The following is a 25,651-nucleotide window of genomic DNA, read 5'->3' on the forward strand; positions in this document are numbered from 1 at the left end:
TTTTGATTTATTGTAGAGATGAGGTCTCACTAAGTCACCAAGGCTGATCTCGAACCCCTGGGCTCAAGCAAATCTCCCACCTCAGCCTCCCAAAGTGCTGGGATAACAGGCGTGAATCACTGTGCCTGGCTAAAAACATTAACTCTTTATTGAGTGAAACTATATTTTAAAATTGAAGACAAATAAAGACTTTTTCCAATATATAAGATTTGAAAGAATTTATCAGTGGTAGGCCCAGACTAGAAGAAATGTTAAAGGGAGTCTTAGAAGAAAATTGAGACCAGATAAGTATCTGGATATATACAAAGGAGCAGAGAGTCTAAATATGTATCTCAGATAATATACATACTTTTTTCTAATTATTTAAATCTCTTTAAAAGCTAATCAAGTTGAAGGTAAAAAATAGAAGCCACATATTGTGGAATTTATAGCAAAAGGAGGGTTAAAATTTACAACAATCCTTGCACAGAGGCCAGAAGAGGAAAAATGAAAGAATAGTATTGCAAGGTTCTTATGTTATAGGCAAGTAGTATAATATCACATAAAAATAGACTGATGTTGAACTGCATTTTGGAAACTCCAAAGAAAGATCTCTAGGAAACCCATAGGTAATTGGAAACCAGTAACACCCTTCTAAATAACCCTGGGACAAAAATAAATTTAAAAAGAAATGAAGTGTTTTGACTTGACTAAAAATGAAAACCCACATACCAAAAATCATGGAATGCAGTTAAAACTGTTTTTAGACAGAAACTTAATGCATTAAATGCCTATTGAAGAAAAAATGTCTTGAATCAATGATGTCCGCTTTTCCTTTAAGAAACTTGTAAGAGCGAATGAAAGTAACAGTAGCAGAAGAAAGGAAATAATAAAGATCAGAGAAGAAATAAATGAAGTACAAAATGGAGAAATAATAGAGCAAATCAACGAAACAAAAAGTTGATTCTTTAAGAACAATAACATTGATTTTAAAAAATTTAGCCAGGCTGATTAGAAAAGAAAGGAAAATATAAATTATCAGTATCAGTAATAAGAGAGGTGGCATTACTGTGGATATATTAAAAGAAGAATGCAATATTGTGTATAACTTTATGCTAATAAATTTTGATAGCTTAGATGAAATGGCCAAATTCCTTGAAAGACACAAACTGCTGACACTCAAGAAGCAATAGGCAATCTGAATATCCCTACATCTATTAAAGAAAGTAAAGTTGCTGGGTGCAGTGGCTCATGCCTGTAAAGCCAGCACTTTGGGAGGTAGAGGCAAGAGGACTGCCTGAGCCCCCGCGTTCAAGACAAGCCTGGGCAACGTGGCGAGACTTCGTCTCTACAATAAGTCAAAAAAATTATTTGGGCATGATGGTGTGTGCCTGTAGTTCCAGTTACTTGGAAGGCTGAAGTGGAAGGATTGCAGGAGTCCAGCAGGTTGAGGCTGCAGTGGCTGTGAGCAGCGTGCCATTGCACTAGAGCCTGAGCAACAGAGTGAGACTCTGACCCAAAAAATAAAAAAGAGGCCAGGTGAAGTGGCTCAGCCTGTAATCCTAGCACTTTGAGAGGCCAAGGCAAGAGAATTGCCTGAGCCCCGAGATTCGAGGCCAACCTAGGCAACTTGGTGAGACCTCATCTCTACAGACTAGATCACAAAAACTAGCTGGGCGTGGTGACATGTGTCTGTAGTTCCAGCTAGTTGGAAGGCTGAGGCAAAAGGATCGCCTAAGCCCAGCAGATCAAGGCTGCCGTGGCCGTGAGCATGCCACTGCACTCCAGCCTTTGCAACACAGTGAGACTCCAACTCAAAAAAAAAGAAAGAAAGAAAGAAAGAAAGAAAGTAAAGTTGTAGTTAAATACCTTTACACACACACACACACACACACACACACACACACACACACACACACACACAGTCACTCCAGGTTCAGATGGCTTCACTGGGGAATTCTAAGAAACATTTATGGAAGAAATAAATCCAATTATACCCAAACTTTTCCAGAAGATTGAAGAGAAATAAATATCTCCAATTCATATTATGAGGCCTGCTTTACTCTAACGCCAAAACCAGATTACTAGAAAAGGAAACAACAATCCAATATTCCTCATGAACACAGATGCAAAAATTTCTTAAAATTTTAGCAAATTGACTAACAATATAGAAAAAGGATAATATATCATGACTAGGTAGAATTCATGCCAGGAATGCAAGGTTGATTTCATATTAGAAAATTTATATTTTTGTCCTATTAACAGACTAAAAACTCTCAAAAACCCTATGATCACCAGAAGAGATCCAGAAAAAAATCTTGTGCAAACTCAGAATAAAAAAATGTTATCAACCTGATACAGGGCAGCTATAAAAATCTATAGCTAATATACCTCATAGTGAATGACTGAATGTTTTTCCTCTAAAATTAGAATCAAGACAGGGATGCCTACTTTCACTGTTTCTATTCAACATGGAGGTTCTAGCCAGTGCAATAAGGCAAAGAAAAGGCGTTCAGAGTAAAAAGAAGAAGGAAACTTTTTATTTATAGACGTCACTATAATCTTTGTAGAAAATTCTGTAGAATCTACAAAGAATGACTAGAACTAAGAAGTGAGTTTGCCAAGGTTGCAGGATAAATATATAAAAGTCAACTGCATCTTTATATACCAGGAATAACAATCTAAATCAAAATTTTAAAGAATTTTATTTGAAACAACATTAAAAAATATAAAATACATAGGGACAAATTTGACAAAAATGCACAAATATGTCCACTAAAAATTGCAATACAAAATTCCAATAGGATTTTCTGTAGAAATTGACAAACTGATCCTAAAATTCATATGGAAATGAAAGCAACCTAGAATAGTCAAAACAACTTTGAAAAAGAGCGAAGTTGTGGGACTTACATTAAAATTTGTCACAAATCTGTAGATATCAAGATAAAATAGCATTGGAGTAAAAATAGACAGAGATCATTAGAAGAGATCAGAGAATCCAGAAATAGCCCCAGCCATATTGGTCATTGACAAAAGTGAGAAAACAATTAGGTGGAGAAAGCTTAGTCTCTTCAACAAATCCATAAAACTTCTATATGTTACTTGCACCACATATAAAAAATTAACTCAAAATGGATTATAAACTTAAATGTAAAACCTAAAGTAATAAAACTTCTGTATGAAAATATAGAAGCTGGGCTCGGTGGCTCAGCCTGTAATCCCGCGCCTTTGGGAGGCTGAGGTGAGTGGTTTGCCTGAGCCCGTGGGTTTGAGACCCGCCTGGGCAACTTGGCGAGACCTCATCTCTACAATAAATCAAAATGAGCCGGGTGTGGTAGCACGCGCCTGTAGTTCCAGCTACTTGGAAGACTGAGGCAGAAGGATTGCTGGAGCCAGCGGCCACTACACTCCAGTCTGGGTGACAGAGTGAGGCTCCAACTCAAAAAAAAAAAGAAAATATAGAAGAAAAATCTTTGTGGTCCTGGGTTAGGCAGAGATTTCTTAGATATGACACCAAAATACAATCTATAAAATAACAAATTGATGAATAAAACTTCATAAAAACTAAAAATTCTGCTCTTTGAAAGACGTTGATAAATTAATGAATACTCAAGATACAGAAAGGGAGAAGATATTTGCAAATGACATTATGTTAAAGGACTTGTACCCAGAATATAAAAAGAACTCTTAAAATTCAATACTTTAAAAAAAATTAAATATAGGTCAAAGATTTGTAAACATCTCAAAAATACACAGGTTTCAAGTAAGTACACAGAAAGATGTTCAGTATCAGTCATTTAGGGAAATCCAAGTTAAACGGTGATATACCACCGTACGCCAATTAGAATGACTGTAATTAAAAAGACAGAACATACCAGGTGTGGGTGAAGATGCAGAATTGAAATTGTCATACCATACTAATGGGAATTGAAAACAGTATAACCACTTTGTGAAACAATTTGGCGATTTCTTAAAAAGTTACACATATACCCAATATACAACCCAGCTATTCTACTCCTAGGTTATTTACCCAAGAGAAATAAAAACATAGGTTGCCACAAATACTTTATTATCTTTTAAATGTCCATGGGAACAGCGTGGTGACCGCATTTTCTTTTTCATCTCTGATTTTGGTCTACTTTGTGTCTTCTTTTTATTTGTGGAGAGGTAGTTTGGCTAGAAGACTATCAATTTTATTTATCTTTTCAAAGAACTAGATTTTGGTTTTATTGACATTCTTTTTTTTCTTCTTCTTCTGCTTTTAATGTCTTTAATGTCTGCCTTAACTTTTATTATTTATTTTCTGCTGCTTGCTTTTGGTCCGTGTTGCTTTTCTTCTCTAATCTCTTAGGATGGAAGCTGATTTTAGATCTTTCTTCTTTTCCAGTATATGTATTTCATGCTATAAATTTCCTTCTAAGCCCTGCTTCTACTTCTTCTCACACATTTTAATAAGCTGCATTTTCATTTAGGCTCAAAATATTTTAAAATTCCTTGAGATTCCTTTGACCCGTGTTTTTTAGAAATGTTTTATTTTCCAGAGATTTGAGGGTTTTTTGGTTATCCTTCTGTTACTGATGTCTAATTTAATTCCATTGTAGTCTGAGGACTTACTTTGTGTAATTTTTCTTTTATTTTTTTTTAATGTTTGGAGAGACAGGGTGTCACTCTGTTGCCCTGGCTGGAGTGCAGTGGCGTGATCATAGTCCTTTGTGACCTTGAAGTACTGGGTTCAAGGCATCCTCCTGCCACAGCTTCCCAAGTAGCTGGGATTACAGGCACACACCATCATGCCCAGCTAATTTTTCAAACATTTTTTGTAGAGACAGGGTGTTACTATATTGCCCAGGCTGGTCTTGAACTCCAGGGCTCAGGTGATCTTCCTGTCTTAGCCTCTCAAGGTGCTGGGATTACAGTTGTGAGCCACAGTGCCTAAACACATGATTTCTATTATTCAATGTTTTTTGTATTTATTTATTTACTTGTTGGTTTATTTACTTTTTTAGTCAGGGTCAGTTCAGGAGATTCTTCCATCTCAGCATCCATAGTAGCTGGGACAAAAGGTGTGTGCCACTACATCTGGTTCATATTTTTAAATTTTTCATAGAGATGAGGTTAGTTGCTATGCTGCTGGTCTTGAAATGAGCTAAATCAGTTAATAAAATAAAATTGCTAGCAAAATAATAATATTAACCAGCTTATTCCATTTTGTTTAAAACTTTCACCTTAGTTACCTGCCTGACCTAAGAATCAATGCCTACGTGTGATTACAGTAATGTTCCCATGACCACAGACTCCCAGCTTTGTCTCCTTTTGGCAGGTTATGCTGATCGTTGCCTGCTGACCGTTACAGAACTCCTTCGCCATAAGCTCCATGTGATTGTATGCTTTGTTAAGTGAAATCAAATGTTACACTTTGACATTTTCATAGTTTGTTCTTATATTCTGTTAATGACCTAACCAAGGTAACTCCGTTGTATAATGGTTTTTCTTCCTTGTCTCTATGTAACTACCTTAAACTATATCTTAATGGCAGAACTCCAGAGACTTTCTGGGCACTGGCTATACCTAGGACATGAAATTAATCAAAGCGATCTAACAATCGAAGTTCCCATTTTGGTTGCCAAGTTGTTAGTTAATAGTTGCTATGGTCACTAAGTTGCTATGTAGCCAACGCTGCAAATTTTACCTATAAAAGTTTGTCACAAACTGCACCAATTTGTTAAGAGTTTTCATTCCTACTCTTGACCCGTGTGTTAATAAATTCATAATTAAACTCTACTTGCTGGCATAACTTCTTCTCAGTTACTTGGTCATAACAGTCTCTAACTCCTGAGCTCAAGCAATCCTCCTCCCTCGGCCTCCCAAAGTGCTGGGATTACAGGTGTGAGCCACTGCACCTGGCCCAACACTTATTAAGATGTGTTTTATGGCCCACACTATGGTCCATCATGGTGAATGTTCCATGTAAGCTTGAGAAATATGCCTATTTCAATGTTGTTGAAGTATTTTATGCACATCAATTAGATCAGGCTGATGGACAGTGTCATTCAAGTCAGCTAAACCCTACTGATGACTTGTCTGCTTGCTCGGTCATGTGCTGACATCTGCTGCTGTAACAGCAGATCTATTTCTCTCAGTAGTTCCCCCCACATATTCTGCTGCTCTGTTGTTTGGTGCATTCATGCTTAGGATTTTTTTTTCTTCAGGAAATGGTATCTGTATCGTTATGCAGTGCTCCTGATACTTTTCCTTGCTCTGAAGTCTGATTTGTCTAAAATTAATATAATGACAGCACCTTCACTTTGACTAGTGTTTACCTAGTAACTCCACCTCCTTTAGCTAGCAGTGCCAAAAAAGACAGCTTACCCATGTGTCACTAGGTAAGCAAATCCACACAATAGAATTCTACTCAGCATTTCAAAGAAGTACACTTTTAATAATACAACAACATAGATAGACCTCAAAATAATTATGGTGAAAAAGAAGCTAGTTCAAAAATAAAAGCACATATCATATGATTCCATGTATGTAAAATTATAGAAAATGTGAAAGAATCTATAGCAACAGAAAGGAGCTCAGTGGTTACCTGGGTTGGGGAGAGTGGATGGGTGAGAAAGACAGATGGGGGTGTGAGGAAACTTCAGGGGGTGGCAGTACATTATCTTTTTTTTTTTTGAGTTGGAGTCTCACTCCATCGCCCAGGCTGGAGTACAGAGGCACGCTCATGGCCACCCCAGTGTTGACCTGCGGGGCTCCAGCGATTCTTCCACCTCAGCCTTCCAAGTAGCCAGAACCACAGGCATGTGCTACCACACCCAGCTAATTTTTTGATTTATTGTAGAGATGAAGTCTTGCCAAGTTGCCCAGGGTTCAGGCAATCCTCTCACTTCAGCCTCCCAAAGTGCTGGAATTATAGGCTTGGGCCACCATGCCTGGCCCAGTTCATTATCTTGATAGTGGTGATGTTTCACGGGTTAGTGTGGTTCAGAGAGTCAGAGGACAGATCAGAAAGGGCTCAGAAAAAGGCAGTGAGACTTCACCATTATCCAGACCGACATAAGTAGGAACATGCAATGGGACTCTAGGTGAATGCTTGGACTTCATATAATCACTGAACATTGGCAGGCAGAGAAGGAGAATCAGTTATAATTACCTATCATTGTACCTGAAATCAAGAACGTGTGTTGGGAAACAGAATTGAGACTCAGTGATTCAAGCAGGATGGGAAACAGAATTTGAGACTCAGTGATCAGGAGGCACTCAAGGGGAACTAATGTGTTTTGAGCACCTGCTGTGTACCAGGCACAGAGAGATGTTTACACGTCATCACTGTGTGCTGTAGTCTTACACACACTACCTCTAGCCCTCGCACCAACTATGTACATATAATTATCCCCAGTTAAAGATAAGGACCATGAGGAATTTTTAGGCTAAGTGACTGGCTTAAGATTAATACGTAAGTAAATAGAGTAATGTCAGATAAAAGAAGTAAAGAGTAAATAAAAAGAATGAGACCAGCCCACGCCCAAGCATGGGGAAGAGGGTGGTGTTGAATGCAGCCATAAGGAAATCCTGTTATTCAACCCTGTCATCACATTAAGCTAGCCCAAGGAGACAGTTGTTACGACCATAAAGTCCAGCCACCTTGCCTTCATGAGGATCCCCCTACTTTCAATTTTAGAGAATTCAGGCTTTGTTTTATCAGGAGAACTGGTGTGGTCCTTACAGATGACCATGTTTTTTTGGGGGGGGTCGCTCCAGACAGGGTTGAAAAATCCAAGTAAACTTTTGTGCGATGCTTGGCTGCTATCTCAGAGGGGGAAATTAATTCTTTTAAAAATGTTGCTTTGTGAGTCAGTATGTGGGAGGCATTCAAGTGAGTGAAAGAGGCTGTCGGGTACCCTGATGGCTGGACTTGGACACTGGGGTAGAGTCCACATTTCAAGAGGAGAGTTGGGTGTGGAAAGGAATGTGAAGCTATCTTTGTGGAAGTGGAATCATGCATTGAACTGGTTTCTGCTGATAATGCAGACCTGAGAGGCTGGAACCTGATTAGCCTCTGCACTTAAGTGGTCAGGGTAGTTTTATCATTTCCAGGAAATGATCTGTGTCTGTTGAAAAGAAGGCCACCAAAAGGGTGCCCAGATGCCACACCACCTTAGCAAGCACTCCCTCTGAACTATGAACTTCCTAATTGCTCCCCTAAGTGTGATAACCTGATGACACCCAACATCCATGTTCAGGGTGATGGCTTCTAGGTCAAAGAGTATTAAGAATTGGGGCGGGGCAAGTTGGCTGTCACCTGTAACCCCAGCACTTTGGAAGGCAGAGGCGGGCAGATTACCTGAGCCCAGGAGTTTGAGAGCATCCTGGGCAATATAGCGAGACCTCATCTCTACAAAAAATAAATTTAAAAAAATTAGCTGGGCATGGTGGTGCACACCTATAGTCCCAGCTATTCAGGAGGCTGAGGCAGAAGGATTGCCTGAGCCCAGGAGGTCAAGGCTGCAGTGAGCTGTGATCATGCCACTACACTCCAACTTGGGCAACAGAGTAAGATTCTGACTTGAAAAAAAAAAAAAAAAAGAAAGAGAGAAGGAAAAGAATTGAAATCGAGTCTAGAATGGTCTTGGAGAAGATACTTGATTCATTAGACCAGGCCTTACTGAGGTCAAATTGTACAGGCGAATCAGAGGCTTGACTTCTTAGCTTAATGTCCTACATAGGTTTCATGTCTTCAGAGCTTGAATTAGTTTTGAGAACAATACTGACATTTCTACAACCCAACAGCACTCAAGATGAAATCAGTATTCTCTACTAATAAAAGAATGCATTCTTATTTGCATAACACCTTGGTTACTGGCTTCCAATGTCAGGCATTGTTTCATCTTTTTTCTAACACACTTATCTCTTGGGTTCTGGAATTCAGTGAGTGTGAGGTAGCGACACCCAAGTGGTCAACCTCACAGGAACCCCAATAAGATGCTGTCCCTGATATGTTTCCAGGGACTCTGGTACATGCAAAATGTTGCTTGGTGAAGGTGAGACTTTTTAACTGGAGACTGGTCCCATGGCTTCACATTTTTGTAAACAGAGCTTTCAGTCATTAATGCTGTCCTCCAAAAATCTGGGGGATTTTTCCCCAGATTGAAGCCACCATTAGCATTAAAGTCACTGCTGGCTTTGGCCAGGACCTCCCCTGGGTTTTTCCCAGCATGAAACCATTGGTGACACCACAGTGACTCTGAAGAGTGGGATAGTCAACATGATCTTTCACTCACCAGAAGTAGGCTTTCCTGAGTGAAAACAACTTTCCATTGGTTCTAGAAACAGTCACCACTTTACAACATATGGTCCCTTAGTTACGATGGCTGCTTGATCACTACTTTCTGCAATCTCTCCAGTTTTCTGTCATTTTAGTTGAGTGCTAGCACCCATGTCAACAGATACAAATAATTCTCTACTTGTGAGTTATGAGGTGCCATGTGCCCCAGCAGTTGAGTAGTAAATATTCTAAAAGATATTTTGAGATTTAGACAAAAATTATTTACTTCAAAATATACTGTTATTCTCAATTCGGGCTGAGAGTAATAAGAACTAATATATTGGTAAAGCCCTTGAAAAGTTTACAAAGTGCTTTTCCCGTAAGACTGCCACTCCAAACGGTGTGCTGCCTCCTTGTGATGCACTTTTCACAAGTTTGCAGGTTCATCTGAAATTACCCAGATGCAGCCTTTAAACACACTTAGAGTAAAGGAACTTCAAAACAACCAAGGAAAAGACCAGAAATAGGGTGGTGTCCGTCAGCACCTCTCTCTCACAGCCTCATTCCCTCAGAATGGATTTCCAAGTCAGAGCTACCCAACCACAGGCAGGAGTACAGCACGAGGAGAGACCTTAGAGGAGACTCAACCCAGTATAAGCTGAAAGCCAGTGATGATTACGGAGAAACAATTCAGATCACAACTCACTCAGGATGTAGGATGCGGCGTTACAGCCCATCGGATGTGTGGCTACAGTGGACCTGGCAGCCATTCGCTCATTCCTCCCTTGCTGGTTTCACCTAGGAACATTCTAACGGAATCTTGGAGAATAGATTTTCTTGCTTCACTTCTTTTTTCTCTCTCTCTTCAAGGTTAACATTTTCCCTGATATTCTGGGAGGCAGAAGGATGGGTGAGACCTGCGTGTGCAGGGCTGTGGATCCCTATGTGGGTGGGATTAGCTCTCACTCCAGCAGTGCTGGGTGGTTTATCTGCCATGAGGAGAGAGGTCCTGCATTTCTCGGTGTGCCCTTGTGGTGGGATGATGTTTTGACATATTAATCTTTCACCTCCAAGTGTTTTCCTCTTTCCTTTTCTCTCCATTCAAGGAGAAATTAGACCCTGTGGTTACTGTCCCAGGGAAGGCACAAGCCAAGGCAAAAAGCAGGAGTCTCCAAGTCTTTTTGGCTTTTGTTTTCCAAAAGCCTAAACCTACAGAGAAAAGGAATTTCAAGACATACAAGGGGGGACCCATAAAATCCAGAATTTATAAAAAATTGTGTTTGTTTGTACATGTTTAAACTTTAGTCACCCCCACAGTCCTCTCCATTTGATGCAATACACCCACTGAGATGCTTTTTTCACTGCTCAAAACAGTTTTTGAACTTGTCCATTTTGATGCCTTTTCGTGCTTCTGCCACTTTTTGTTTCACTTCTTCAACATTGGCAACACCTTTTCCTTTGGGGCCTTTTTTCATCCGAGGAAACAACAACAACAAAAAGCCACTCAGGACAATACTGGGTGAAGAGGGAGGGTGGGGCATGGAGGTCATGCCATTTTTGGCCGAAAACTTCTGTGGGCAGGTATGCTTGTAAATCACCCATCAGGAAATGGGCAGACATGTTGGAAAAAAATCTCCAAAAAAAATTCACTGAAGCCAAACACAGCCTCTCCCACACTAGCTGGCACATGGATGTTATGGGTTCCTAGAACACTGACCTAGTGGAGAAGGCTGTACTACATGGGGCCCACCCTCCCAAAGATAATTCGAGGTTTTGGGGGTTCCCCCTCATGGACAGAGGGGGAGTGGCTGTGTGCAGTGGCTCATGCTTGTAATTCCAGAACTTTGGGTGGATCCTTGGGGCCAGGAGTTGGAGACTAGCCTGGGCAACATAGTGAGACTCCAAGACCCAACCTCTACTAAAAAATGTTAAAGTGGGTGCAGAAAACTGGAGAGATCTCAGAAATATTTTCTAGGTAGTGGTACCGCTTGATGCCTTGTTAGAGTATAAAAAGAGAAAAAGAAAAAGAAACTTAAAAATACAAAATGTAAGAAATAGAAAATAAGAAAAATAAAATATGCATAATTGGGATGGAGAAAGAAGACCATATCCTTACAACACTTTTTTTAAGAAGAGAATTTGCCTGGCATTCTGGAAGAGAAAAAGGGCAAGAGAAGTGTTGCCTTATGAACCTGATACATTTTCCTAAACAGCAGAGCACTAGCTAAAGAACTCTAGCCTGCAGACGACTGGATGTCAGATGAGTATCAGTACACTAGAAGGGGGTTTGGAGTGTCCTCTCATAGACCAGCAACCAGGAACTCAGACACTTGACTTGATAATCAGCAAGTTTACTCGCTAATATATAGTATCAGGATATTTCTGGTCTACATTTGGATGACAATTAGGTAAGCAGAGGCAAAATGTATTCTAAGACAAAATTATGAGTATGGTAACATTTTAATTTGAACTGTGTTATATATTAAAATATTAAAAGTATCTGAACTTGTTATTTCTCAGTGCTTTTCTATATTAACAAATACATGATCATCAAGGTAGGTAACTTAAGATCATGCATTATCATTGAGCACTCAGGCTGGACAATGGTGGCTCACACCTGTAACCCCACACTTTAGGAGGCTGAGGAAAGAGGGTCACTTAATCCCAGGAGTTCAAGACCGGCCTGGGCAACATAGCAAGACCTCATCTGAAAAATAATAATAAATAATAAAAAATAAAGCAATAAATATAAATACTATTTGGCACTTAAATACTTCCTAGTGTCTCTCGACAAATCCATGTAACATTAATTTTAGCTATTCCAGCAGGAGATGAAATTGCATTGGCGACAACTTCTAATTCCACTAAGAAACTCCTTCGCTCTATTTGCTCTAGTCAAATTGTTTTACTTTCAGCTGTTTCTTTGACCCTGAAGGCAAACAGGAATTCTTACTAACATAAAACATGAGCTCCACACAATCACTGTTTCTGTCTAGGCCATCTTTGAAAACCGTACTCACCCTTGGGAGTGCCCCTCCATTTATCTCTTTTAAGAATGAACACGCTTAGGAACGGAAGCCTGTTCCCAGAGCTGTGTCTGCGGCGTTTCACCCAGGAGGATGCAGGGCCGGGCAGGTCCAGCGAGATGCAGTGGATGACATAGTCTACTGTCTCTGAAGCTGGCCGAGGTCCAGGAGGCCTCCAGGTCAACAGAAGATTGTAGTTGAGGCCCAGTTGTTTCATATCCCATTCCTCTTTTTCTCTATGGGACTGCAAGAGCCCATTGAAGAAATGGAAACTGACATTGGCCATGTCCACTGCCCGTGGCCTGCCTGCATGCGGATCACACTTTCCGGGAGAACAGTTTATCAGGAGACGTTCATTCCATTGACACTCAGAAGTAAATACAATACCACTTTTTCTGGATGGGTTTGCCATTATTCCAGTAAAATAAAGACCTATAACTATGGTGATGACTCTGAAATCTTGATTTTTCATTATGCCTGAAAAAAAAAAAGGATGCTTATTCAAAGCAACTTATGCAAAAACTAACAGCAAATAAGCAGCAGAAAACTTAACTTCCAATCTAAGATTTAGGAAAGTTACGGTGCCTCGGCTACTCACGTAAGTGAAGGTTTAATTTCCTAGTATTTGGGCACTAATAGCATAGCTTTGGTGTAATATTTCACTGACTCCACCTTTTAAAGAAAGGACCAGGGCAACCCCTTCAGGTTCCTTCCCACTATGGGAGCTTTTCTGTCCTCTTAATAAATCCTGCTTTCTTAAAAAAGAAAGGACTACCTGGTTTTTCAGAAAACACTCAGGTCTCACCTCTGCATCAGCTCTTCCGGTATCACCCGCTCTGGAGTCTGCTTTGGAGTGAGTGAAACCTTCTAAGGTTAAAGATGTCTCTGCTTCTCTGCTGGTCTTTAGTACAGAGCAAAGTCTGTAAGACTTATCTCCAGCACTGCAATTGGTCATGTGATTTATGACAAGAATGACACTCAGTCACACTAAACTGTGCAAATCTCCCCTAACTGTGTGAGTAGAAATCTCAACTCACAGAAGAGCCTCTTTTTTGATGACTCGAAGAATTGCAGGTTCTATGGCTGTTGTAACTCTTCAGATCATTTTTGAAATCACTTAGATACTTACAACATAAATAAAATGTATTATACAAAGGATGCTCTTCTTCAGATCCACGCAGAGGCAATGAGATACAGGACTGTCAAATATCTTTCTTCTTTTTTTTTGAGTTGGAGTCTCACTCTGTCGCCCAGACTGGAGTGTGGTGGCCGCTCCTGGCCACCGCAGCCTCAACCTGCTGGGCTCTGGCAATCCTTCTGCATCAGCCTTCCAAGTAGCTGGAACTACAGGCGTACGCTACCACACCCAGCTAATTTTTTGACTTATTGTAGAGATGAGGTCTCACCAAGTTGTCCAGGCGGGTCTTGAACCCACAGGCTCAGGCAATCCACTCACCTTAGCCTCCCAAGGCGCGGGATTACAGGTTGAGCCACCGAGCCCAGCTAAATATCTTTTTTTAACAAAAGTTATTAAGAAGTAATTGACAGTTTTAAAAGAAGCATATGCAAATTACAATGACTGAATGGATCATGAATGAAAGGAGATACCTATAGAAACCTAGAATAAACTTAGTTCAGCGTAGTCTTTTTGCCTCAGCATAACCATTTTTGCTTAGACATACCCCCGACACTCTTTGAATCTAGCACAGGTTAGACATAGATAGATAAATTTCCAGTAGACAGGTTTTAGGAAGAAGCATCCAGACATTCTACTGCAGGCCAACCTCTCTGCACCTCAATTAGATGCAAGACAAGGACAGAGACATGGAAATGATCATAAGACCACCTTTTAGTCAAGGAACTTGCAAATTGAAAACGTCTGACAGGACTCTTGCAGGAAAAACCCCTCAGGCCCAAACCCCCAAGTTAACCTAATCAGCCCTTTGCGACTTAGTGACACAGACAGACCCCACCATAGCAGCAATCATGTGACTAACCTGCCCATCTGTCTGCCGTCCATCATCTGATGTCAGTACCTGCGCTTACCCTTCCTGAAGGCGTGGAGCAAACCACCACCCAGTCACCTTAATGACCTCCCCCCACCCAAGGGAAATGGTTAAAAGGTCTCAACCATGAGCAGTCATTTTGCCATTGCCTTACTAGACTCTGGTGTGGCCCTTTGAGCTATAGCTGTCACCATGTTTCCTGGCTTTGGCCCCCTCCCCTGCCTTGGGGAGGTGAATTTCCTTTCTCTCTAATTTACTGTTTAAGTAAACAATATTTTCTAATCTAACTGTGCAATTCTTTGCATCTTTCTTGTGGCATTGGATTGCACAACAGACAGCCCACACCCCTAGCAGGCCTGACCCAAAATTCTGGAGGCCCTGCTGGGAGAGAGTGACTCTAACATTTTTGGAGGTCCCACCAAGAGCTAACAACAAAGATAATTTTAAAAGAAAATGGGTAATTTTTGTGATTTGATTAAACTAAATTCCATTTGAGAAAGTGTGAACTAATAGTCGCCTTCGGTGCAAATGTCTACAGGAAGTCACCCCTTCCTTTCTGTTCTGGTGACTCCATGCCACTTTTATCACCACAGACTGGAACCCTGGAACAGATTGACTGACCTTCCTTCTGGACTCCCCCTAGGTGCCTCCAAAGGATGATTTTCCCACCATGCTCTCATCATATCAGTTCTCCATTCCAGATCCTCAAAGGCTCCTCGGTGCCTGCCATCCAAATCCTCAGGTTGGCATTCAAAGCTTTGGGTGATCTAGCCACACTGAGGACCGGGTGTGTGTGGTGCACGTGCAGAGAACCAGACATGCCTATCTCATAGCGAAATTAGCTCTGAACTCCTTTCAAGTTCCAGGTGGATTTGCTCTTACAAATGCCACATAGCTCTCAAGATTCATCTCAAATACTATGGCCTGAGACCCTTTTTCCTGCTTTGTCTGCTATTCTTGTCTTTTCGTTTACAGAAATCTTTCAGTAAATATTTACTGAATGAATATATGCCAGTGACCTTCGACATGACAGCATGTCCGTATGATCCTGCAGTGCTGTTGCTTTGCTTGGTGTCTGTTTTGAACTCCCAAAATGAAGGGAAGGGCCATGATATAAATACATAGCATATATATTTTCCCTGTGTTTTATAATTTGAATAGTCCACGGTCTGTCACCGGGCTCTGTTCTGTTTGCGTATACATGAAGCATGGAGTAGAGAAAGTGAAACTTACAATGTAACTTTTAAGTTTGTTTCATACAAGGTCAGTTCTCCCCCGTTTTGAAGGACACCTGGATTCAGGCACACACGGCCACAAACTGCAAAGGTGCCCGACAGTGTGAAGGAGTGATTTATTTTTATAGTGTGCCTCTTATGCAATACCAGAAATGGAATTTAATTTGCTTGGTCAGATACTTGTTTCTACATTCAAAGCTGCAATCATTACACTAAATGAAATTAACATGTACACCAAGCTAATGGAACATCAGCAACAAAAACACTCAGTCCTCATTCACAGGCATGCTACTTTGCAGCGTGGGTGTTTTTGTGGCATTTATGTCTTAAGGGGACACAAACTAAATATTTTTATCGCCTGGCTCTTTTTAAATGGAAGAGATGTATTCATTAACTAATGGTTTTGAGTTCAAAGCAGTTAGACAAAAATAATCTTAAAGTGAAAGAGATTAATTTGAAAACAAAACAATTATTTTTGTACTACATACCAGTGTCTATGTGTTAGGTAAGGAGCCGCTGAGAACGCCACAAGATGGTGCCGAGGACATCGGAAACAGGTCAAATATGAATCCCCAAATGGACACGGTCCACCCAAAGCATGAATAGCAGGTAGAAAGGCGGAGGTGTGCGTGTCAGTGAGCGAGACTGGGACAGGCAGCAGAGAAAAAGCAGCAGAACGGAAATAAGTCCCTTGTACACACAAGGAAGAGGCAGCGGCAAAACTGAGGGATGACCAAACAGCAGGAAGGTGCTGAGGTAGCAGCAGCAGAGACCTTGGGGAAGACAAGATGCAGGGAGCAGCACACCACACCTCCAGGTCTATTTCAGATGGGTTTAAACTGGATCCAGCTGGGTGGGGACTTGAGCTCTGAGCCTCTGGGCTCCACCCATCCTGCTACCCTGCTGCCCCATGGCCAGCATGCACCCCTGCACTGCTGGGCCCTGGCTTCTTGCCAAGGTGATGTGTGCATATTCCCCGGGGACATGGAGAAGGGCCAGCGACTGGAGAGAGACCTCTGTAGTGCAGGAAGCACCTTCCAGACTGGGAATGGCAAGCTTCTAACCTTGAGTTCTGAGGTTCCAAAGTGACCACATCAGTACTGATGGGGTCCCACGCTCCAGCTATATTTAAATCCCTCATGTCCACATGATTAAGTACAAACTCTTTAGTATATAATCACTGAAAATTCAACAGTCAATGGTTTACAGAACTTTTATTGTAAACAGAGGTCATTAATAGTTATTACAAACTGAAAGAACTGAAACTCGAGTTAGCAATCTGAAACAGATTTAAAGGTGTATTTTTGTATGGCATAATTTGCAATCTTCCTTTCTCAACACTTTTAAAAGATTACTAAACTTTTAAGCATTTCAATGGTCTCTTCTTTGTCAAGTGTAGCACCTTAATATTCTTATCCCCTTAAAACACATTCATTGAAAACTAGGTAGAAGCCGGGCTTGGTGGCTCAGCCTGTAATCCTGCGCCTTTGGGAGGCTGAGGTGAGTGGATTGCCTGAGCCCGCGGGTTCGAGAACTGCCTGGGCAGCGAGACCTCATCTCTACAATAAATCAAAAAATCAGCCGGGCGTGGTAGCGCATGCCTGTAATTCCGGCTACTTGGAAGGCTGAGGCAGAAGGATCACCGGAGCCCAGCAGGTGGAGGTTGCGGTGGCCGGGAGCAGCCACTGCACTCCAGTCTGGGCGACAGAGTGAGACTCCAACTCAAAAAAAAAGAGAAAAAAGAAAACTAGGTAGAAACTCCCACTTTTCATCATTAAAACTATCACACAAAATAGGATTTTTCACAATGCAAAATGAATGCAGATGAGTATATTTTAACACTGCAGACTGTGTTCGGCAGCCCCCATGTTGTTTTGCACTTTCCTTTCTGCCTTTTAGTTTCTAAGAAACCTGGTGATGACTTCCTCTGTCCCTGATCGCTGCAACCCACCTCTAGAGTGTTGTGGCTACTTAAGCTAGCATGCATCTGTGCCAATCCCCAAGGTGACCGGGCATATTGGTCTCAGCACAGGGATGACCAAGCAGCAGGAAGGTGCCAAGGCAGCAACTCAGCTCACAGAACATACACCTTGGCAGCAAGAATAAGCTGCTGAAACTTCCCTGTGGGTAAAATAAACCGCAGGTAAGAGGGACGGGCGGTTCCTGTTCTGCTTCCTGATGGATTTTCTGAGTACACATTTCAGTGAAAACATAAAGTCTGCCCATAAAATGCCCTGAAACACCATACCTGACAGTATCAGCTCTATAAAAATATCAAAACATCTTCTGTCAAATACACTTAGTGGAGATGCATCCAAAGCACAAAAATTTCCCAAAGAGGTATAAAAATAGATTATGTGATGGACTACGCACAATAAACCATACTTTGTATATAGTGTTCTGTGGTCTTTGTTAAAATACTTATTTAAAGAAACTTTTAAAACAAATCTAAATAGAGCAGGCAGGTACCGAATGTTTAATGTATTGACCATCTGAACAAAAGCTCCTGTCATCTTTTTCTGAATATCATTCTAATAGGAAATGGTACTAAATGTTGCAAAAGGGCTCAAATATCACTACAATTAATAAATCTCTCTTTTATTTAAAAATTGCAGTGTTAGGCAGTCAGTTTCTGTTTCTGTATAATTTAATGACTTCATAATCTTGTTCTATCAGACAGAACCATGACAGTACTGAATACAGATTTTTTTTTGTACTGACCCTGACAGAATGTGGGTACACCTGACTGCCAGGTGAGCCTATGTATCACCTGCACGACCTGTTTCACAGCAAATGTCTTTGGGGTCCCTGTCCCTGCTCTTATGTGTCTTAATAATACCAGAGAGCTCCTTCCAAATACAACCACCTGGCAGGGGTTGTGACAATCACAACGGGACAACAGCACCAGGAGCAATGACCAATCTTCACATCCCTAATAATTCCTTGCATGGTCGCCTGCCTAGCACTCGTTATCCAGTGCTTCTGGCCTGCTTTCAGGGCATGGCGCCATCGACAAGGGTGGTACCCATGTGGCCACTGTGGTAAACCCATCAGACTGTCCTGGCCCATGGCTTTTCAGGGCCTCCTGGCTTACTGCCCCGAGGGTTGAAGGAGCAGAGACCTTGGCCCGTCACACGTTGGGTGCTGCAGCGTGAGGGACCATTGGTGGGATGGGCCCATGGACCCACAGTAGGTCACGGTGACTTCTCTGTAGCATAATGCATTGGAACTGGCCTAAGAGTTTAAAATATGACCGTGGTTGGTCCTTCTCTTTTCTGACATGAGATTTATTTATTTTCTTTTAGAGTAAGCATACCTGTATGGCTTGATTCTTATCTTTTGGGGGGGGGATTGGAGTCTCACTCTGTTGCCCAGGCTGGAGTACAGTGGCATGCTCACGGCCACCCCAGTGTCAACCTGCTGGGCTCCGGCAATCCTTCTGCCTCAGCTTTCTAAGTAGCTATAATTACAAGTGTGTGCTACAACACCTGGCTAATTTTTTATTTACTGTAGAGACGAAGTCTCACCAAGTTGCCTGGGCTGGTCTCGAACCCACAGGCTCAGGCAATCCACTTGCCTCAGTCTCCCAAATTGCAGGGATTAGACTGAGTCACTGAGCCCAACTGATTCTTATCTTTTTAAGTAAGTCTGAATTCATCTTTGTTCATCTTTTTGGAGTTTTAAATATCTGAAAATTCAGTGCAGATAGCAAAAAGAACATGGCATTTAGAATTCAGGCTGGATTCATTCTGAATTCCAGTCCCAAGACTGCTATGTACTGTGATGTTAGGCAAGTTTCTTTTTTTTTTTTTTCAGTTGGAGTCTCACTCTGTCACCCAGACTGGAGTACAGTGGCCGCTCCCGGCCACTGCAGCCTCGACCTGCTGGGCTCCAGTGATCTTTCCTCCTCAGCCTTCCAAGTAGCCAGAATTACAGGCATGCGCTACCACGCCAGGCTGATTTTTTGATTTATTGTAGAGATGAGGTCTCGCTGCCCAGGTGGGTCTTGAACCCGCGGGCTCAGGCAATCCATTCACCTCAGCCTCCCAACGGCGCGGGATTATAGACTGAGCCACCAAGCCTGGCTGGGCAAGTTTCTTAATGTCTCTGATCCTTAGTCTCCTAAAGGGCAGACCTGGGATAACAACCCCTGCCTCCAGAGCTGTGGTGGGAATGGGAGACATGAGCCACGCACCGCCACCCACAAAGCCAGGATTGCGCAAGGGGCTAACGGAGTCAGCCATGTGCTCTAAAAGCTGCAGTGGCCTGTGGTTCCATCCTCCTCACAGTGAACACTCCACGCTTATCACGATTTCAAGCAAACATTCGACTACAAAGTATTTTCTTTTTTTTGAGTTGGAGTCTCACTCTGTCACCCAGACTGGAGTGCAGTGGCCACTCCCAGTCACCGCAGCCTCGACCTGCTGGGCTCCAGCGATCCTCTTGCCTCAGCCTTCCGAGTAGCTGGAATTACAGGCACAAGCTACCACACCCAGCTAGTTTTTGATTTATTGTAGAGATGAAGTCTCGCCAAGTTGCCCAGGTGGGTCTCGAACCCGCAGGCTCAGGCAATCCACTCACTTCAGCCTCCCAAAGCGCGGGATTACAGGCTGAGTCACTGAGCCCAGCACAAAGTATTTTCTTACTAGAGCAAGACTAAGGAGTTGCTGTTGTGCCTCACGTGTGCAGAGCATGTCAACGACTCCATGTGCATGTGAGCACAGGCTCAAGGTCATGGCTAGATACCTGTTTCTCCTCAGAAGCCCAGAGGCAGAGTAGGAAGCATGTCCTTTTAAAGGTCCTGAGTGGTCCACCCTCACGTGCCACCAAGAGTGCCTTTCGGCGAGCCTAAGCAGCAGTTTCAGCCCTCTAGCTTTCAGAAGGGACAATGAAATTTTAAAACCTCTGGGAAGGCTGGGCACAGTGGCTCAAGCCTGTAATCCCAGCATTTTGGGAGGCCGAAGTAAGAGGATTGCCTGAGTCCAGGTGTTCGAGATCAGCCTAGGCAACTTGGTGAGACCTTGTCTCTACAATAAATAAAAAAATTAGATGGGCATGGTAGCGTATACCTGTAGTTCCAACTACTTGGAAGGCTGAGATGGAAGGACTGCCTGAGCCCCACAGGTCGAGGCTGCAGTAGCCGTGAGTGTGCCACTGCACTCCAGCCTGGGTGATAGGGTGACTTCAACTCAAAAAAAAAAAAAAAAAAAAAAACCCTGGGAAGATCACTTTTGGTTTGATTCACGCTCATGATTATTAGAGAACAGTCATGTGGAGCACAGTGCAACTTAGTCAAGTGTATTAAACGTGGGCTCTCAGAGACTCTCAGCCTAGAGGCGACACCCCAGACACTGCAGTGCTGGCTCCACAGGTGAACACAGCAAGCTCACCCCACTCCGTGCCACACAGCTGGCATGCATCCTCTCAGAGAAGTCAAGCCGTGCTCCCGGTGGGCGACCTTAGCCCTAGCGTGTGTTCCCACAGGGGTTGTCGGAGGTCTGGCAGCCCATGTTGGGGCCGGTGACCTGCACCTTGAAGAGGGTCCCGTCGGCACACATGCAGAGCTTGTAGCGTAGCCAGGCGCTACTGCCCAATGGGTCCCCGGCCGAGGAGCTGGGCAGCCGCGACGTGCTGACCATCACCGTTCCATTCAGGATGATGCTGCTTTCCTGTAAGAAGAGAACAACATGGTTGCTTTACCTCCACGAGAGGGCGCAGAACCAAGTCAACTACAAAACTCACTGAAACATCAACAGGAAAAGACGCAATTAGAAAAGTCATGACCAAGGCAACGGCAACAACAGAAAGCAAAACCAACATCATGGTTCTGCAGGGGATACCTCAGCTCTTCAGTCCAGGCCCATGTAAGCAAACTTGCAACAGAATCAACTTCCCAACTGTTTGTTAAGTTACATCAAAATTGCTAAGTGCATGATGCTGACAACCTGCAGGATACTCTCATTTGCCATGTCCTTAGTCCAAAGGAACCAGCAAAGTGACTGGTTGATACATTCATGAGGAAGAGGAGGAAAAAGGCATTTTCTCCCAGAGAGAATCCACTTTATTTTATTTTGGGGGGGGCAGAGTCTCACTCTGTCACCCAGGCTGGAGTGCAGTGGCACGCTCAAGGCCACTGCAGCCTCGACCTTCTGGATTCAGGTGATCCTTTCACCTCAACCTTCCAAGTAGTTGAAACTACAGGTGTGTGCCACTGTGCCCAGCTAATTTTTTGATTTATTGTAGAGATGAGGTCCTGCCTTATTGCTCAGACTGGTCTCAAATCTGTGGGCTCAGGCAATCCCCTCACCTCCGCCTCCCAAAGTGCTGGGATTACAGGCATGAACCACCCTGGTGTCTGGCCGAGGGAATTCATTTTAATCTCCAATTAAATGTCTGTAACTCCACAGACAAAGATTCAAGCTGTGAACTTCTGAAGGCCAGGCACATGGAGGAGATGGCCTGAAGGTCTTTACCTCAAGCACCTGGTTCCAGAAACAAGCCTGTACTTTGGTCCTTAAAACCCTTTTATGGGGACTTCCGGGCCTTTTTCCCTTTCTTCCTCCCTCTCCCACTTTCTGCCTCACATTCACTCAACAAATGATTATTAAGCACCTACTATGTGCCAGGCTCTATGCCAGGTGCTGAATAAAACAGACGAAGTCCAAGTTTTCCTAGGGCTGATGTTTCAGGGGGTGGGGCAGACCATGGGCAGATGATCAGTGAGACACAGGATGTCAGGTGGGATGAGCACTCCAAGAGAACCAGGGCAGGCACACAGGAAGGATGGCCAGTGGGGACATCTCCCATGGGCACTCAGTGAGACCTCTCTGATTAGGTCATCTCCCAGCCGCAGCTGGACAGAGTGAGGGGGGGTCTGCAGGTGACGGGAGGACATTCCAGCACATGCCAGGCCCAGGGAGATAAGCCTGGTGTCCTGGGGATGGCCAGGAGGCCAGCATGGGGGAGCCCAGAGGATAAGTGGGCAGCCGGCAGGAGGAGGCTGGGCATAGGCTGCAGCTTTCACTCCAGGTTGGACGGGAGGCCCTCTGGCAGCCTCTAAGATGTGACATGACCTAGAAAGGACTGCCCTACTGCTGGGGAGAGGTGACTAGGGGTGGGAGCAGGAACCAGGAAGGCCATCTAGGGACTGTGTCCGCCATCCAGGCAGGGGATGACAGCGTGATGGCAGAGGTGGAGAGAAGCAGCGGAACTGTGCACCTCTACAGGGGGTCGGAGGTCTTGGTGGGGACTGAGGGGTCAGCATTCACAGGATGGGAAGGCTGAAACATGTGAGGAGCACCCAGACCATCAGCTTGTTCAATGCGGGATCCTTTCAGACAGGTGGAGATGGCAAGCCCGTGCTGTCGTGTGAGTCTTAGCTCAGGGAGAGTTAAAGCAGTCAGTTTTTCGAGGACATTTAAAGCAAAGGCAGAGGCTGACCAGAAAATAATGGGATGGCTAACATTATGTGGTGGTCATGCTTGGGAACAGTCATGATTAAGGGACGAGTTTCCCAATTTTGTTCCCATGCTGCCATCTTGTGGTCATCTAACTTTACTCTCTTTAAATTGTTTCCTGAACAGCTTTTTCAAAACAGCAGTTTAAATGATAAAATTCTTTCTCTTGATTAGCTTCTACACTTTAACCATGACAGACACTGAATTAGAAAGCTAATAGTCTCTTCCAATATTGGTTTCTCTTCCTTCACCTGGGAAGAAACTGTTACATGTGTATGTACATTTCAAAGTATTTTAGCATTTGTCATGTTAACAAGGAGGTAGAATGGGACAAGAATTTGCAGGTAGAGAAGATGAGAGCTTTAGGTGACTTGCTAACAGTCTCTACAAAACTCGCACATCCTGTGCTCCTGTGACATTCAGTGGGAATCGGAGCAGCCGCTGACTATGACATCTGTGAAGATCACTCAGTCTGCCACTGAGTTCTGGCAGGAGTTACATGTTATGCTCATCTTGATTATCTAGAGATGAGATTATGCATGTTAGGGGAAAAGTTGTTTATGAAAGTGAAACGCACACTTCTTGAAGTTTTTTCCTAAGAACTGTGAAATTAAATTTTTTAAAAAACGAAAACATTATTTATAAGTCCGTAGACTCACTTTTTGTCGTGTAATGCTTGGTAAGGCAAATTTAATTAGCTTTAGTTAAACAGTGTATTATAGGTACCCAAGGCATTTTGAATAAACATGCTCTGACCAGAATTATGATTCAGGAAAACTTTGAACCTACGGCTTCCTTACATGAAATATGATGCCTGTTAAAGTTCAGATTTAATCTGTGAAGCACAAAGGAAATTTCACTTTCAACAGCAACAATAAAGATAATAACCATTCCCCTTTACAATTAATAAAATTAAAAATGTATCTTTAATAAAAATGTCTGAATAAAAAATTCATCCATTTGCTATTTTATTCAATTATCACTGGATATAAAACTCAGGAAGGGATGTGAAAAACCTTTAATTAAAATCAACAACTTCAGGGCATGAATACTTACTTTGATCTGCCAGAATTCTCTTTTGGAAGGTTTGGTTTTTTTATTTTTTCTCTGACTTCTAAAATAATTCAAGTGACTGCTATATACACTCCCTGAATATAGAAAACACATGCCAAAAGAATAAAAATAATATAAAATTGTCTGTCATCCTGCTATTCGCAGCTAAATACTGTTGACATTTTGGCATGTCCTTCTAGGTTTTGATACACACATATGTTCTGAAAAACAGGAATGACACAGTTCACAGATTGTTCTGTAACTTTCAGTTTACAATCCATCCTGAGCATCTTTCCATTGTATATTCCCTAAAATATACAATTACTGCACACTATTCCACATGTGGATTGATATATCCAAAAGCCTGGTCATTCTCTTAAACTTGTTTAAAAAAAAATACTCACAGCCTTTAGCTCCAAGTCGCCACCCATGTGAAATTCGATGGTTTTGCCCATAATGAAGACACCTTCATTTCCACGCACGATGGCACGCCCGTCAACTTTTATATTCAGATCACTGGTGGCATTGCTGGTGATCTGAAAATGTTTTTAAAAAGGTACTGAAAAGGGGTTCTAGATTAACGTGGAATGATCAGAGATGGAGAAATTGGAGTTTCAGTCAGAGACAGGAAAAGCCAGTGTTTCATTTATGTTTTACAAATGTGGACACTGAGGCAGAGAGAGGGGGCCTGATGACGATGGTGTGAGCTGGTTGACTCTCCAGAACTGACCCCTCCAATGTTTTGGAACATCAGTTCCCACCCTACCATAAACAGTAACTTCACAGCTTGATATGATAATTCCCCTAGGGAAGCTGAGAACAGACCGTACCCTCTCCGTGGATGCTTTCTGGACATTCAGGCTCTTCACCCCACTGGGCAGATGGAACTCATGTGTCTCGTAGTCAGTGCTGAACAGGATGTTTTGAGTCCTCGGGTCGAAGAACTGCATGCCCACGTCGCTCGTGATGGAAGTCTTGGTCTTCTCCACACTCAGCTTTGTTGTCCCTTGCTGAAAAACAATCTTCAGAAAAACATTTTGTGGTGAATGTTTTCAAAGAAGACTGCAACCAAAATTCATGGAGAACATGATAAAAAATTACAAAACACTATTTTAAAAAACCACAGTAGGGCTGGGCGAAGTGGCTCATGCCATAATCCCAGCACTTTGGGAGGACTGCCTGAGCCCATGGGTTTGAGACCAGCCTGGGCAACTTGGCGAGACCTCATCTCTACAATAAATCAGAAATTAGCAGGGCTTGGTGGCATATGCCTGTAGTTCCAGCTACTTGGAAGGCTGAGGCAGAAGGACTGCACTTTAGCCTGGGCCACAGAGTGAGACGTCAACTCAAAAAAACAAAAACAAAAACAAAAACTCACAGTAACAGATTAACTTCAAACCCTTCAACTGTGTCTGCACCCCACCCCTCCCTTGGAAGAAGAGCTCTTTAAGATGAAGGCCTGTGTGTTTACTTGCTTACTGGCTCTATACAACACACTCATCTCAGGGAACATGGACAGGGGTGGGGTGAGATGGGCAGGGGTGGGGCAAGTCAGGCAAGGATAAGGGTGAGACAGGCGGGGTGGGGTGAGATGGGCAGAAATAGGGTGAGATGGGCAGGGGTGGGG

At 42.8% G+C, this 25,651-nt stretch overlaps 1 protein-coding gene across 1 annotated transcript in view; it reads right to left on the reverse strand.

The window, feature by feature from the left end:
- Window positions 1-20,750: 20,750 nt before the first annotated feature.
- SGCB (sarcoglycan beta) overlaps window positions 20,751-25,651 on the reverse strand; it is an 11,546-nt gene continuing 6,645 nt past the window's right edge. The window contains exons 3-5 of the mRNA XM_008056677.1: window positions 24,855-25,046; window positions 24,429-24,560; window positions 20,751-21,183 (exon numbers count right to left, since the gene is read on the reverse strand). Of these exons, the coding sequence (XP_008054868.1) occupies window positions 20,980-21,183; window positions 24,429-24,560; window positions 24,855-25,046 (528 nt within the window). The 3' untranslated portion in view covers window positions 20,751-20,979. The remainder of the gene's footprint in view (window positions 21,184-24,428; window positions 24,561-24,854; window positions 25,047-25,651) is intronic.

Source organism: Carlito syrichta, unplaced genomic scaffold, assembly GCF_000164805.1.
Source record: "Carlito syrichta isolate Samal-C Ts95f unplaced genomic scaffold, Tarsius_syrichta-2.0.1 Scaffold302440, whole genome shotgun sequence".
In the NCBI taxonomy this organism is placed as follows: domain Eukaryota; kingdom Metazoa; phylum Chordata; class Mammalia; order Primates; family Tarsiidae; genus Carlito; species Carlito syrichta.